General features: G+C 42.6%; 1 protein-coding gene across 2 annotated transcripts in view; it reads right to left on the bottom strand.

Annotated features, from left to right (window-relative positions):
- TSHR (thyroid stimulating hormone receptor) overlaps positions 1 to 9,580 on the bottom strand; it is an 89,033-nt gene extending 79,453 nt beyond the window's left edge. For both annotated transcript variants that reach the window (XM_076345226.1, XM_076345227.1), the window contains exon 1: positions 9,410 to 9,580. In XM_076345226.1, coding sequence (XP_076201341.1) covers positions 9,410 to 9,579 — 170 coding nt within the window. In that variant the 5' untranslated portion in view covers position 9,580. The remainder of the gene's footprint in view (positions 1 to 9,409) is intronic.
- Positions 9,581 to 15,892: the final 6,312 nt, after the last annotated feature.

The following is a 15,892-nucleotide window of genomic DNA, read 5'->3' as shown; positions in this document are numbered from 1 at the left end:
GGGACCCTTCACTCTGGCAGAGGAATGGCTGAATGGAGACATAATAGAGGTCTACACATCAGGAAGGGTAGGGAGAGGATGGGATTGACTGTTCACTCCTTCTTCAAAAACAAGAACAAAATGCCATATATATGAAGCTAGAGGAAGACAAGTTCAGGAAGTTAAAAAAACCAAACAAACCAAAGCCACCAAAACCAAAAGGGAAGTGTTTCTTCATGCAACAGGAAGCAGAGCTGTGAAATTCCTTGTCAAAAGACACTGTGGATACAAGAAGCTGATATAAGCTCAAGGCAAAATTGGATGTGCAAGTGAAAGAGAGATTCACGGAGAATTAAAAAATAGGCAAAAAAATATATTAACGAACAGGGTCAGGAAATTCCTTCAGCTGAAAAAGATGAGAAGCTGGGAAGATATTACGGGAGTATCACATGTGCTTGGCCTGTTCTTATCCTTCCAGTCTGTCTGTGGTCCCTTTCAGATATAGAGTACTTGGCAAAACGGGTCCTTCATTTCAGTCAGCACGGCTATTCTTATGTTCTTAATGTCACTGCTGTAGCCTAATAAAATCATTGTTTCTTATTTAGATGAAAACTCACTTCACTTCTAGACCTCAATTAAATCTATTGAATTAAGTGGCGGAATTTTTGCTAATTCCATTCTTCAGCAGCTAGAAATAGTTTAATGTTTTTTCAGGAAAAAAAAAATAAAAATCTTCCTGACCTCCCCACATGTGTCATTTTACATCTAGGAACACCAATTCTACCTGTAGTACCTAGTCAGCACTGATACTGATGTATTTTGGAACAGCACATCTCAGGAAAATTGTGGATTAGTTGGAAAGAATCCGAAGAAAAGCATCAGGAAGAGAGTGAAGCAGTGGAAAAGGTTGCTGAGGAGAGCTTGTGAAGACTTCATCTCTGAAAGCTTTTAAAAACAAAACATCTTTCAGAAACAACATGAAAATAGTTGATTCTGCATAGGGACAAGAAGAACATCTAGCTCATGAATCCCCTTATTGTCAAAGGTTAGGAGAATATTAGGGGAAAGTATAATACTCACTTCTCTTTTTCTTATACTTTTCTCTCAGCACCTGCTTATAGACTCTACCAGAAACAGGATAGTGGACTAGGTGGACCTTTGGTCTGACCAAGTACAACCATTCCTCTGCTTTTAACAAGATTTCCTTTTGAGGTACTTTTTGATAATATTTTTCCATGTGTTAATGATGTCATAGGCTACTTTTAAAATAATTCAGTTATGGGAGGAAGGTGGACCAGGAAACGAGAAAATCTGGGGAGAGAGAAAAGGAAAATTGCTATACTGTGATCAACTCTTACATGAAAATGCCTTTCAGTGACAATGACACTATACGGATCTTCTGTTTTTACAATGAAGGGAATAGTTACCTTTGCAAGATGAAAAAAGTACTCCAAAGATAGGAAGATGTGAAAGTTTCAGCAAACTTGGTCCTCTATTGATTATTAGATCTTTAAGGGAAAGGTTCTGTCTTAAAAGGAACATTCAGATTTAGACTCTGATGTTTAAGTCCAGAAATGGTTCAAAACAATGGCACCATCTTGATTTTATTAAGTTCATAAGAGAAATCTTTCAGCTGAGGAGTTGTTTGTGCTACAATAGTCTGAGAGAGAAAGAAGGCAAGGAGAATAAATTGTTTACAATCCCTGTATGAACAACAAATATTGCCAGATTCAACAAAAAAGGAATGCAGACTTTCTGAGGAGGAAACTGATAAAGGTGCTGAATTATGTAACCCAAACAGAGAACAAATTTTGTGAGAACTGTAAATAATGAAGAAGACAAGTGACTGATAAACAGAGAGCTGGAACATTTGGTAAATAGAGTAAAGCAGACAATGTGCATTGAAATAGATGAGCAGAAAAAAAATCTTTGTAAGAACAGCAAACTACAATTTTTTCTTACAGGTTGGGCAGACACTATTCTCAAAAACAAAGACTTTGAAAAATGACTTAAGGTTTATGCTCACTGGATAACTGACTGGAGCTCTATGCACGAAAATGTTTAATAAAGCATATGGGTAGTTCAATTCTAATGCTCATAGTTAAAGAAGGAGGTAGAAATGTTGGAGACAGTTCAGAAAGGAATCACAGGTTTAAATAAAGTATTGAAAAATATGCCTTACAGTGGGAGACACCAGGATCATAAGTGGTTCAATTTATCAAAACAAAAAGGAGCAATTTGATCATGTCAACTGTGAGAATGCGGGGCTCTTTCGTCTGACAGGTAAAGACCCCACAAAATCTAGTGGCATAAAGCTACAGTTGCCCAGATTTCATCCTGGGAGAGAAAGCATTTCTCCCAACCATTTACTCCAGGATAGTTCTGGCACTTTTATGTGCAGTTCAGAGAATCAAAATTAGAAGCCTGAATTTCTTGGAGTCAATGCAGAGAGTAGCAATTCACTCCAGAGTGGCAAGTCACAGTGTGGAAATTCAATGTCTAAATACACTTTCCTACTTTGTACCGCACAGCAGTAGCCACAAACACAGACAAAAAGCAAGGACGATTGAACAAATTGTTAACAGTTGTATGGGATTTTTTTTAACAGGATTCTTTTTAATATTATTTTTAGACCAAAAATATATGATTTTTCTACACCCAAAAAAAAAAAAAAAGGAGAAGGAGCTCTAATTAACTGTACCTATTGGGAAATTTTATGCTTTTTATTATCCAGAATGTCAGACTAGATGTTCCCATGAGCCCTCTTGGCCTTCAAATCTATGCCTCTACAACTTAATAAGAAGGAAAAACAAATGAAGTTCACAAGCAAGAACCTAGTATTTTCTTATAACATATTTTACCATGTGACTGTTCACAGACAGTGAGTTTTACTTAAAAAGTTGTTAGAAAGCAAACACGCTCTTTTTGCTACAGTTAAACGGCAGTAGATCATAAGCCATTCACAACCCAAATATTTTTTTACAATGTAATTAAGATTACATCTTACTGAAATCTTATGAGGCCAGTTTCTAAAAGATGCGGGCAAGAAGCTGCGTTATCAACCTTTATGAAGCTAAAACAGTAAACTATAGGTTTTAGTCTCCCTGCAATGGATCTGTGTAATTCCTGCTCACTCACACTAAGGGCAATTAGGGTCACTCAAAGGGAAGAGTAAGATTTTTGCCTTTTCAGCTACCGATAATAGCCGGTGGGAGGCTATTGAGGAGAAATAGCAGGATATAAAAATGGCATGTATTGATGGCGGCTCACTCATCAAGATCCCAGCATACCTACGTGCAGCTTACTACAACACCCAGATTAAAGGAACTAGGAACAGCCTAAACAAGGAGCAGCCTACACCCAGACTGCTCAATGTCATAGTTACAAGTAAAGGTCCTTTGATGAATTCCCTGTATTCTGAAAATTAAGAGTTTGTTACCACCTTTTTTCCTTCTTGCTTAAACCTGCTGTCAATCCATAAAACAGCTTTCTTTCCTATGTCTAACAGCTAATTTGTCTCAAGTCTTTCCTAAGGTCCTTGCTGATTATTTTTGAAAATGCAAGTTCAAAATCGATGTATTCACGTTTCTGATTCCTTCGAAGAAGTGAAGGCGAAGTGAGGTAAGCTTTCCCTTTATGAAAACCAGATTGATTCCTTCCTACTTTTCATAGTCTTACAAAAAAGACAGACCTACCAACATTTAGTTCCCAAGGTATTCCCTAAAGCACTTTGTTTAAAGAATTATGCTACACTTGTGACCTTCCATTCCTCTGTCACCATGGCTGATTTAAACAGTAAGTTACATACTACACTAAGTAATGTAGCAATTTCATATTTTAATGTCTTTGGAACTCTTACACAAGTATTATCTGGCTCAGGGAATTTAATTCTATTCAATTTTTCAATTTGTTTCAAACAAGCTTCATACTGACACTTCAGCTTGATAGAAGTTTTTCAGACTTACCCTCTTTGGTGTTTTAAAGACTATACCGAGTTTTTATGATACTAGAAGTTTCTCTTCAAAATATTTTTGTACTCCATTACTTCAAGTTTCCAGAGATTTCCTCATTTGGGCATGACTTCCATTTTCTGAGGGATGCCCTAATAGCTTCCTTCAGTTGTCTGTTTAACCATGTCAGTGTTTTTCCTGTTCTTTTAGACTCTCGGTACTTCACCATTAAAATAGGGATAATAATTATGTGCTTATGTTGCAAGGTTATTTATGAAGAGGTATTTATGAGGCTCCATACTGCATTCTGAAGTAATGAAGTCTATAAAAAGATCATGATAAAATTACCTGAAGTCAGAATATCTCTGAATAAGACTAAGATTTGGGAGAAAATATTTTAAATCAGTTTAATTTATTTTCAATATAAAGTAGAGACATCATGTCCTTCAGTTTTACTTGTAGCTTCTGTGAACTCAAAATGCTCTAAACTGCTCATTAAGCTTTATAAAAAATGCGGATGCCAGTGATGCAGTTATTACAGGTAGAACTGTTAAGTCCCTACATATTTTGTTCTCCAGTTCAAAAAAACATTTTTACCAATAAGTATTTATGAATATGCGACATATCATTGCTGGTTCTGAATATCACATTGTACATGTGTAAACTATGTTACACAGTTTCCGTATCTCTTTTATCAAAAGCTGACAACAGCATGGGGAACTAAACAGACCAGTTGATTCACTGCATCTTGTTATCCTGGTATCCATGTGCTCACCCTTACCAACATAGTAAACATACAAACGTCAGGGCTCCTTGCCCCTGAAGGGTGAGCTACCTTGCATTTATCAAAAAGCAGTATCCTACATACAGCCAATATCCTGGAGCAGATGCAGAATCATAGCTTAATACCTCATGTAAAGAGCATATTCTTAAAGACTGTACTGGTTTTGTGTCTATTTATCTGCCAGTTCCACTGTCCCCCCCCAACTCCTTCTTGCCCAATTTCAACCAAATTTGATTATGGTGATGTGAAAATAGCACCTGGGTACAGGATAGAAACCTTATTAGCATCCCTTCTGGAAAAAAAAAGACAGAAGAAAAAAAGCAGGGAGGGCTCAGCCCTTATCTGTTCTGTGGGGAATAATCATTCAGCATTCACACAGCTCTAAACTCAGGAGATGCTGCCTTCTGTCCAGTTATATATATATATATATACACACACACACGGGTTTTAGGCAGCAGATGGGACTGCTTTGAGTAACATTTATAGGAGGGAACACAGGACACTACTGTTGGCTTGCTATAGAAGGTATAGGGGGGAGATGAGAATATTGTCAGCAGCCTTAAGGGACATAACATGGACCTGAAAATGTTTTGTATGCAGCTGCTGATGGGAGGACAATGTGGCATTTTCAACAACGACGACAACAAAAAGGAGTTCTTGCAACTTCTATTAAACTCATGGAACTCATTGCCAAAGGATATTATGAATGTTGAAATGGGCTCAAAAGACAACTGAATGAGGCACGCACACGAAACTCAAGAGACACAGAAGAGCAATCCTTTGAGGGTTACTACAACGAGACAAAAACCACACTGAGTTTAGACATTTCCTGCAGGTAAAAATAATTGAAAGATGAGACACTATTCATGGAAAGTACCACATATGACTTCTATATGCAGATACCTAAGGAAAATTAAGAGAAGGGAAATCCTGGGGACAGGCTGCTGCATTAGATGACAGCCATTGGTCTGATTTGCTATGGCTGTTCTTAAGTGGTAGAAAACTTAAGCGAGGGTATTGAGGATATTGGGGATAAGAAGGAGAGCTGAAGTTATTTTAGTAAGCAAATGCAGATGATGCAGAACACAAATAAATAAGAAGCAAAACTTTATTAGTTTTATTGCCAAAGAAAAAAATAATTAAAAGCAACTAATAATAGATTCATAAAATGAAAAGCATTTGGAACTGTGTTGAGATGATGCTGGGATAGTGATACCATCTGAATATTTCATCATAATGATGCCAAGAAAGGTATTACAATAATTCAAGCGTCATGATGCAATTATATCTTTGGACAAAGTTTCAGTGGGGTTTTGGTGATCTGTAAGTGTAAATAATTCTTCACAGTCATTAACCCCCACCTCCTAGTGGAACTGCTTGCACTGAAAGGCCAGGATCTCCCCTGGCATATTCCACCAAACACGGAGGAGATTGTAGCACCAACCGTTGCTCTGTTCCAGCACTGTGCTGGTAAAAGAGAAAAGCACTGCCAGCCGAGGGGTTGGAACAGGGATCCCCTCAGTACCATGCACATCATGCCACTGCCACAGCGTGAAGGAGGAGTGGAGTCAAGGATAGACAGAGGCAGAAGCAAAGGAGAGCCAGGCAAGGGTAAAATGGCATCAGACCAGGCCAGGTGTCAGCTGTGCAGAGAGGGGCAGGAAAATATGATAGATGCAACAAAATTATTGATACCTAATTTCATATTTTTAGTACTGTATTTCAATACCACTTAGAACTGCTTTCCTACCATAGTGTGGTATGAGTATATAATCCTTAACTTAGGCAACAAGACGAGCTTTGCCTGTAATACACAAAACCTTTTTCTTTCTACTTATTTTGTTTACTCCACAGAAAAAGAAAAAAAAGAAAAATCTTGTACTGGAAAAAAGCATCTCCAAGAACAATACCTATGCACTCAACCATTCTGGATAAGCACCTGCATTAACTATATTTGGACAAATACATTAAAAATGGTTTAAAACAAACACACTTTCCTGGCTAAAGTTCATGACGCTTTTCCACTAAAAGAGTTTGGAAATAAACATTTTTTGCAGTTTCTTGTAAGCATGGCTTGTTAAAAAAAGGCTTACACCACTCTCTTAAAGTAGGGCAGAGAAATGAGAACAGTCCCGACTGAATAATCAGAATGAAACTTTAATTGGAGTTTCAGGATCCTGTGCACTGAAAAGAGCTCATCGTCTCCAAAAGCTGGCAAAGTGTTCCTAGACTCACCAGTCTCTTAGCTTTACAAACCCTACAAAACTGAAGCCACATAAGAAAGTTTTAAAATTGGCAATCTTGAGGTTCACACATAACCACCAAGAAGCAAAGTTACTTTACCTAAAGTAACAAAGTTGCTGGATTTGGGGAAAATTGTAGAGGGTTTCAACATACAATGTGCAGATACACACATCTACATACTTCACTTCAAAAGAAGTGTTCATTTATTCTTAAGGTTAACAGAAACTTCAATTATTTTGGAATCTTTTGTCTTTAATTCAGAACTGTTGCCAGGTGTAAGGCAGAAGGATGCAAAACATGACAGAAGCAGGGGCACACATCTTACAGTCTCTCAGGAAAACTCTTTGTGTTATTTTATCCTCCACATGCAAGTAAATCAGTCTGAAGCATCTGAAAGCACTCTGAATGAAAAACAGATACAAGTAACTGTTATGACTCCCATTTAACATATGGAGGGAAAGAAAGATTAAGTCATTTGCCGAGAGCAAGGGACTACAGAATATATACAGGATATATACTGGATACAGTCCACCAGACTTTAGCAATTCAAATTACAACACAGAAGGAAAATATACACACCTTATGCAGAGAGAGAACTGCAAACTGAAGTAAAAGATGCGCTTTTTTTTGTGTGTGTGTGAAAAGAGCTCTGTTTTCCTTATTGCCTTAGAGAATTTCCCCATTATTTTCAACTCAAACAGACTATACAGGGCATGTTCTACCTTTTCTACCATACACTATAAAATCACAATTGTCATTACCTTGTCTTATAATGACTATGGTAGGGAGTACACTTCTTAAGAAGTTTGCAAGGGTCACCCCAGTCGGTACAGATGATTAAAATACACCCAAAATAAACATAAAAATATGTCTCAATTGTTTTTGTTAATTACTTTTTCCATGGAAATGAGATTTTCACTGGGTGTTTTTGTCTTTTAAAAACAGTGGCTTGTGATCTTAGAGTCCCCATTACAACAGGTGTTTAAAACACTAGAATTCCAGCAGCCGAAGTGAAGCTGTACATAGAGAGGTACTTCTCAGCCATCACACCAGCATTTTTCAAGGAAAGTATCCAATTCTATGACATGATCTTATTGTTTCTATTAACTATTTTAAATGCCTGTACAAAGGCATATTTCTCCTATAAACTGAAACTGCTTTAGTTTCTAGCTTGTCATAGTAGATTTCAAAAAACATTCTACATGTTACACACAGTAACATTACTGCAATTTCAAACTAAATAAACCACATACACAAAAGTGTAATAACCAAACCAAAACCTGTATAATTAAAAGTCTTATCAACTGAAATACTGCAATCTAATAATAAAAAAAATTAAAAGCATGCATAAATAATGGAAATAACATAAATAATTTTTTCTCTGTCTTTTCAAGTAAGTGATCGATTTGCTAAGCCTTTACTTTCAGGTGTTAAAAAACCTTGAGAAGTCCATTCAAATAAGTTAAATAACTTCATGGCTCATATTTTCAAATAAAGTCCCGAGAATCATTATCAAGACATAAACTAATCAACCTGTTATCGTTTTATCTTGCAATTAAATCAACTGAGTTTGAGTTTGTTTATTTTACCAGAAAGTAATCTACTTACAAATGAACCTTCCCTTGGAGACTAGAAACATTTTGTGCCTTATGAGACAAAGTAAAAGCCAGGAGTGATTCAGCTGCTTAGTAATAGTTGACTGGTGCCATTTCGGTTTCCCTGGAGTATTTATCTGATATATCTCTATAGGGCTAACAGATATGACACAGGACACTCTTTTGGACTGGCAGCAGGAACCCAGACAAGATATTCTACGCTGCCTGTAATGGTACTAAACACTTAGGTTTAGGTACTTGTATTGCTCTATCACTTTAGCAAGCTCCAAATTTCCTGTTCTATCCCATACTCCACACTTTTGTTTATCTGAAGTACTTTGTCTCCCAGACGATATACTGGGATTCTCAGTTCCCATGGATTCTTTTTGTCGGGCTTTGGCAAAGAAGCTGAAAGTGCGCAGAAGCTTTCGTGGAACTGTTTGCAAGGTGGCACATCCAGTTCCTATTCTTTTTTTAATTACAAAACTGTGTTTGATCTATCCTTCCTTCCCCTGACCCCCTAGGCACATGCCACACAGGATCCAGCCTTCCACTCAGTTTGCCCACAAACAGCCCAGTGACTAATTTTCCCATATCCTACCCAGAACTTTTAAGACCCAACAGACAATCACCTCTTCACATCTCCGTAAGGTTTGTGAGTCACGTCTCCATGACACAGAGAGTCTGCACGTTGCTGTTCCTGCTATGCTGTACTGCCCAGGTAAATTACAGCACTCCCCCCCTCACCGCTTCCCTCCCTCATCTCACAGGGCATTAGCTCAGAGCATCTCCTGCTTGCAAAATATGAATACTCACAACCAGCTAGTGCCTCCCCTAAACCATCCCAATGTACTCACAGGGTCTGAGTGTCCTCTGGAAGGCTGGGAATGAAGTGGACGTCCCTGCAAGTGATTTTGTAGTCATCCCAGTCGGAACACTCGCAGAAGGCTGAAGGACACCTCTCTGTGCCCTGGCTGCACAGCACCAGCACCAGCAGCAACTGGAAGGCTACCGGGAGGCACAGCATCTTCCGCCGCCCGCTCCCGCTCTGCCCCTCGCTTCTCCGAGGGGAAGGGAGGAGACACCGGCGCTGCAGGGGCAGACGACGCTGCCCCGCCGGGAGAAGCTGCTCGGGAAAGGCGGCACCTTCGCTGGACAACGCCGCCTCCTCCCTAAGCGGGGACAGGAAAGGTCTCAGCAAACCCTGCGCGCCCTCTCCTTCGGGCAGGCTCCGTCTCCTCGCCCCGGCCTCCGCGCCCACCCCGCCGGCCAGCCCTCCCTGCCGCTCCCCGCCCCACACGGACCTGAACCCCTGCTCCTCGGCACCCCTCCCGCGGGGTCCCCCGGGCCCGTCCTCCGGCAGCGCCCGTGCCCCGGCGCTCACCGGGGCAGCGCCGCAGCGCCGAGCCCGTCCGGGCCGTCCAGGACCCCGCCACCCGGGCAGCGCCGCTCCCCGCGCTCCCGTCCGCAGCCGGCGGGTCCCAGCGCAGCGACGGAGCGCCGGGGCCACCTGCCGAGGGCGGCCGGGACTGCGCGGGGCGAGGGGGCTCCCTGCCCAGCCGAGCCGGGGCGGGGGGCCGGGCGAGAGCTGCCAGGTACGGAGCAGGGCTCCGGCTCCCTGCCGGCAGCGGGACGAGCCCGCCGAGCCGTTTGCAAATGCGGCGGGGCGACGTCTTACCCCGAACATTTCTTCTAGCACCTTTGCAGAAGGGAGGAGGAGGGGGCTGTGTAAGCGCAATACTAACTCACCTGTAAAAGCAGTGAAGTTAAACCAGATCTTTACACCGAGTAAAAATTCACTAACTGCAAAGTAGATACGCGCGAAATGTAAAGCAGTTTAAAAAAGCACTGAAAATTCAAAAGAGTGATTTTGAAAATCACATGAAAAAAGAGAGCAAAATGAAGAGGAGAGAGTAACATTTTCCACATTATCAGAAAAGATAAAATCCTTTCACCAAAGAAAAAATGGAGGAAAAAAATCTAACCTTGAGAGAAATAAGGTGGAATTATTGTCACTTGAAGTAGCAGCCTACTCCGGTCACTGTTAGGGACACAGGTTTACAATGGACATGGCACAGAGGTTCCCACACTGAAGCAGTCATATCTGTGTCTGACAGACATACTAAAAGCTGAAAAAATCTGGTTAATACTCATTTAATTCTGGGTTTCGTCATAAACAAGAGACACTCTTGCTAAAAGCAAATATTTAAAAGTAGTGAGAGAAAAAAAGAGATATTATTGTTTAGTTCAATGAGGCAGTAAAGAAAGATCTTTAATACTTTGCCTTAATTCCTTTAACTTTTTTTTTTTCAACTAAATGCCAGTGTTTTCTCCTTCATGTAGGTTTTGTGCACGTGTAGGTACACAACAAGAAAAATGTCAACAAAATGTCAACAAAGATGTTTGTAACCGTGGGAGGAGGAAACTTGAAAAAGTAACCTACTCACAGTAAAAAATTAGACCACAATCTTCTTGGATAAATAGTTCCCCTCCAGCTAGATTAGAGCTATCCAAAAGTTATGAGTACAACACATCAGATATTATTTTGATATAACTCTTTAAAAGTAATTTAAGTTGGTTCATTAGTATGTGTTTCCTAAATATAATTAATGCCCTCAACATATCTTTTTAAGGTGAGCAAATAATACTATGCCCATAAAGAAATACAATATAAATCCTGATCTTGCAGACATATGTAGTGCTTAGATCTTGTGTAAGTGAGGAATCCCATCAGATACATTTATCCTGTTTAGGATAGGGGTATCCTTAGGGGTGTCCCAGTGAGGGGACGAGCTGAAGCACCCACCACGGAGTGCACTAGACAACTTCACACTGCATTGCACAGAATTCCCTTGGGAATGCTGGCTGTCCTGTGCCCTACTCAGTCATGTCCTTCCGGCACACTGCCCATACCTGTAACTCACCCTGCAGGCCTAAGAGCCACTGCCCGCCACCACTTTTTGGTGTCCATGCCAATCTGACTAAATAAAAATGAAGCCACAGGCAGATCACTGAATTTCAAGGCTGATGAACAAGGGAGCTGCACACTCCACTGAGGCACAGGCAAGGGAAAAGGTGTGACTCAGTGTTGTCAAGTCAGACATGGAGCTCTGTAACTGTTCACCACTTCAGTCAGTGCTAGTGGAGACTCCAGTACAGTGTAAGCCAGACCAAGTTGCTGGAGGCTGCTACCAACGAGTCCAGGCTTGCCATCTCTCAGCGGTGGGATCATGTTCTTTCCCAGCCAAGGGCTAATGACAAATTTCATGAAGAAGAAAGCCACAAGCTAGTAAAGGTTCTGAGGGTACACCTATAGCACACCTATTTCTGGGCTGCTATCCCATCCTGTCCTGTCCAATCCCACCCTGTCCCCTGTGGAAGCTAGCCACACCATATTCTGTGTGTCATAGTAATTCAGGGTCAGCAAGTGCAGCGTTACCACAGTTGCTACAATCTGTAAAACAACCTACCGGTTAGTCTACCCCCTCATTGTTGTCCAAGACATCCAGGGTAATAGTGCCTGGCATTCATGAGGCATGGCCTCTCTTCCTGTTTTGGGGACCACAGACAAGACACACATTCTCATCCATCCAGCATATCAGTTGTGGGACACAACTGTATCACTTCATAATACTTCAAAGTCTTACTAATCTCTGAGGGCAACTCATAAGAATGGGGACCAAGGTTGTGGTGCAAGCTCAGGGTTCCTTACTGTGTGCTCCATACAATCTCACTGATTCTTCCCAGATCTGGAAACACCACCTCAGTGCCCACCCATCCCACACGGAGGCATTTGCCAGGATCTTCAGGACTTGCCTCCTTATTTCCTCTCATGCTGTTGTGGTTTCCATGATTTATACTGCTGTAGCCACGTGGCCATAATTTTTAAAAATGAAATGCAGATACATAAGAGACCAAACAAAACTAAAAGTTTAGTGGAGTTAGGCTTGCCTTGGGTCCTCTATCCAAAGGGAGTAATCAGCCACTTAATGAACCTCACCTAATGTGCTACACGTCACAAAATTCAGACAGTGCTACAGCTGCCTACAGGGTTTTCCCAGGATATCAAAATTCTCCACTGGTTTTTTTGTTCTTACTGCCAAAGTATCCAGCTTGTCCTGGGGACGCTGTAAGCTGTATTAGCAATAGGACATTAAAATCTCAGTTCCTTTTGGCTTTGGCAAAGAAATATTTTGGTTGACATAGGCTGACACAGAGGCGCACAAAGCCATCTAGCAAAACAAATGTATCACCAAAGGAATCTTTGTTGTCTTTTGGACCAAGTCTCTTAGCTGCCATGAGTCTATTCTACACCTGGTTTCCAGGCAGTGGGTACAAGCCATAGTTGTTTCATTCAGCAAACAACACTGCCTGACACTGTCCAGAGGCAGCTTGTCAACTTTGAGCAGCAGCGTTAAAAGCCTCTTCCAGCTTAATCTCTGTTTTCTCACAACCAATCTTGATGACTGAATATGACTCGGAGCACAACAGAGGAGTCCTTACTTTTCACGACATGGCCTGGTCAGCAGGAAGAGACTAGGGATGTGTATCCCCTCTTTGATGACAGTACTGCTGGGGTGATTTGTTGCAATCTCTTGCGTATACTCTCTTGCAACCCCACTCTCTCTCACTTTTATTCCGACTTCAGCGTTACTTTTTATGTATCACTGTGTGTGGACTAAGCAAAGGAATAATAGTTTTATTGGTGGGCAGATAAGTAGTCCCAAGATTTGAGTCATTTCAGTGGGTTTTCATAAACCAAATGATACTCATTCATTTGGTGTACTAAAGGTATCTTTATGCTACTTACCTTTACTAATAGGCTACCTTGCATTAGCTACTCCATTAGTAATTGTTTCAGGCTCTTAAACAAGAGGAAGGGTAATTTGTTTCATTGCTCTTTCACTGAGGGCACAGTATTTTGAATTACCTTTTATTTAGTAGGAAAAAGAGCATGCATGTAGATATTGGCATTAGAAGCTTTGGCATGTCAACCGCTCTGTGGCAGCAGTGGTAGTCCAGAAAGTGTTAATGGAAGGAATAAATATCCTCCCAGCTATTTCTAAGGGATCAAAAATGGCAACTATAAAAGATTGCAGACCGAAGAAATGGCAAGGCTGTTACTGAAGTTGTAGAAGTTCTGAGCAGATTTCAAAATAAATAAGAACTTAATATATGGTTTCTGGGCTTGAACCCAGAATGAGAGAAGCAAGGGACTCCTCTTGTTCAAGGCCTGATAGCCTTGAAGGAAACAGGACAGAACATGCGACTTCAGCCTGGGAAGAGCTCCAGGTCTGGATGTACTGCCTCCTGGGCTTTGAGACTTGGCTTGCACATGAGAGGCAGGTCCTGCTTGACCAACCTGATCTCCTTCTATGACCAGGTGACCCGCCTAGTGGATGAGGGAAAGGCTGTGGATGTGGTCTACCTGGACTTCAGCAAGGCCTTTGACACTGTCTCCCACAGCATTCTCCTAGAGAAGCTGTCGGCTCACGGCTTAGGCAGGTGTACTCTGCGCTGGGTCAAAAACTGGCTGGACGGCCGGGCCCAGAGAGTTGTGGTGAATGGAGTTACATCCAGTTGGCAGCCAGTCACGAGCGGTGTTCCCCAGGGCTCAGTTTTGGGGCCAGTCTTGTTCAATATCTTTATCGATGATCTGGACGAGGGGATTGAGTGCACCCTCAGTAAGTTTGCAGATGACACCAAGTTGGGCGGGAGTGTTGATCTGCTCGAGGGTAGGAAGGCTCTGCAGAGGGACCTGGACAGGCTGGATCGATGGGCCCAGGCCAACTGTATGAGGTTCAACAAGGACAAGTGCCGGGTCCTGCACTTCAGCCACAACAACCCCATGCAGCGCTACAGGCTTGGGGAAGAGTGGCTGGAAAGCTGCCTGGCAGAAAAGGACCTGGGGGTGCTGGTCGACAGCTGGCTGAACATGAGCCAGCAGTGTGCCCAGGCAGCCAAGAAGGCCAATGGCATCCTGGCCTGTATCAGAAATAGTGTGGCCAGCAGGAGTAGGGAAGTGATTGTGCCCCTGTACTCGGCACTGGTGAGGCCGCACCTCGAATACTGTGTTCAGTTTTGGGCCCCTCACTACAAGAAGGACGTTGAGGTGCTGGAGCATGTTCAGAGAAGGGCAACGAGGCTCGTGAGGGGTCTGGAGAACAAGTCTTCTGAGGAGCGGCTGAGGGAACTGGGGTTGTTTAGCCTGGAGAAAAGGAGGCTGAGGGGAGACATCATCGCTCTCTACAACTACCTGAAAGGAGGTTGTAGTGAGGTGGGTGTTGGTCTCTTCTCCCAAGTAACAAGTGATAGGATGAGAGGAAATGGCCTCAAGTTGCGACAGGGGAGGTTTAGATTGGACGTGAGGAAAAATGTCTTTACTGAAAGAGTGGTTAAACATTGGAAGAGGCTGCCCAGGGAAGTGGTGGAGTCCCCATCCCTGGAGGTATTTAAAAGACGAGTAGATGAGGCACTTAGGGACATGGCTTAGTGGGTGGTGGTGTTGGGTCGACGGTTGGACTCGATGATCTTAGAGGTCTTTTCCAACCTCAATGATTCTATGATTCTATGATTCTGAGCCAGGAACATCAACAGTAGGAGTCTGGGGAGACAAAGGACTGTTGCTAACCACATGGTGTTTCCACAGGCACTGGCTTCGCTCTGAAAAGTTATGTTCTAAGCAAGATGACATTGTTTACGTTGTAGTTTCTAGCATGTTTAAGGAATTTGCTGGCTAAGAAGTCTGCAATCACAGTTTAGTTGTTTCACTCTGTCAGGGCTCTGCCCTGGCCAACCTGCCCATCCCAGCACCACGCACCCTCTGCGACAGCTCCGGGGCTCCCGGTCAGCTCAGGCCTGGGCACCCAAACCCATCCTGAGCTATTTAAAAGTTGACCCTGTTCCCAGCCTGATTCCTGCAGCTCTGTCTTGCTGACTGGTTTTCCTGGGTAGGCTCTGGACGTATGTGGAAGGTAGCATTGTCTCTGGTCTTCTCTCCAGTCCCGTCTCCTTGATAGACCTAGACCTTGGACCTACATTGTAGTCTTGTCTCCAGGTGTCTCTTGCTCTTCCTGTCTGGACCCTGGACCTGATCTGATTCCTTGCCTTGCTGGGACTGTCAATATCACTAACCCAATCCTGCTCAGATGCTGCAGGACTGTGTTCTGTTGGCAAGGTCACTGTCTGTGCTGGGGCCATGCTTGGCTCCCAGCTTGCTGTTCCTCCTAGAGCAGCCTCTCAGGGCTGAGGGCACTGATGGGCCTGACTGCCCCTGCCTGGCCTCCTCTAGGACCTCCCCCAACCCTGCCCACAGCCCAGGACCCCATGTAAGCCCACAG

Source organism: Aptenodytes patagonicus, chromosome 7, assembly GCF_965638725.1.
Source record: "Aptenodytes patagonicus chromosome 7, bAptPat1.pri.cur, whole genome shotgun sequence".
Taxonomy (NCBI): Eukaryota; Metazoa; Chordata; class Aves; order Sphenisciformes; family Spheniscidae; genus Aptenodytes; species Aptenodytes patagonicus.
Note: the sequence above shows the minus strand (reverse complement) of the source record. Positions and strands in the feature narration are given on the sequence as shown.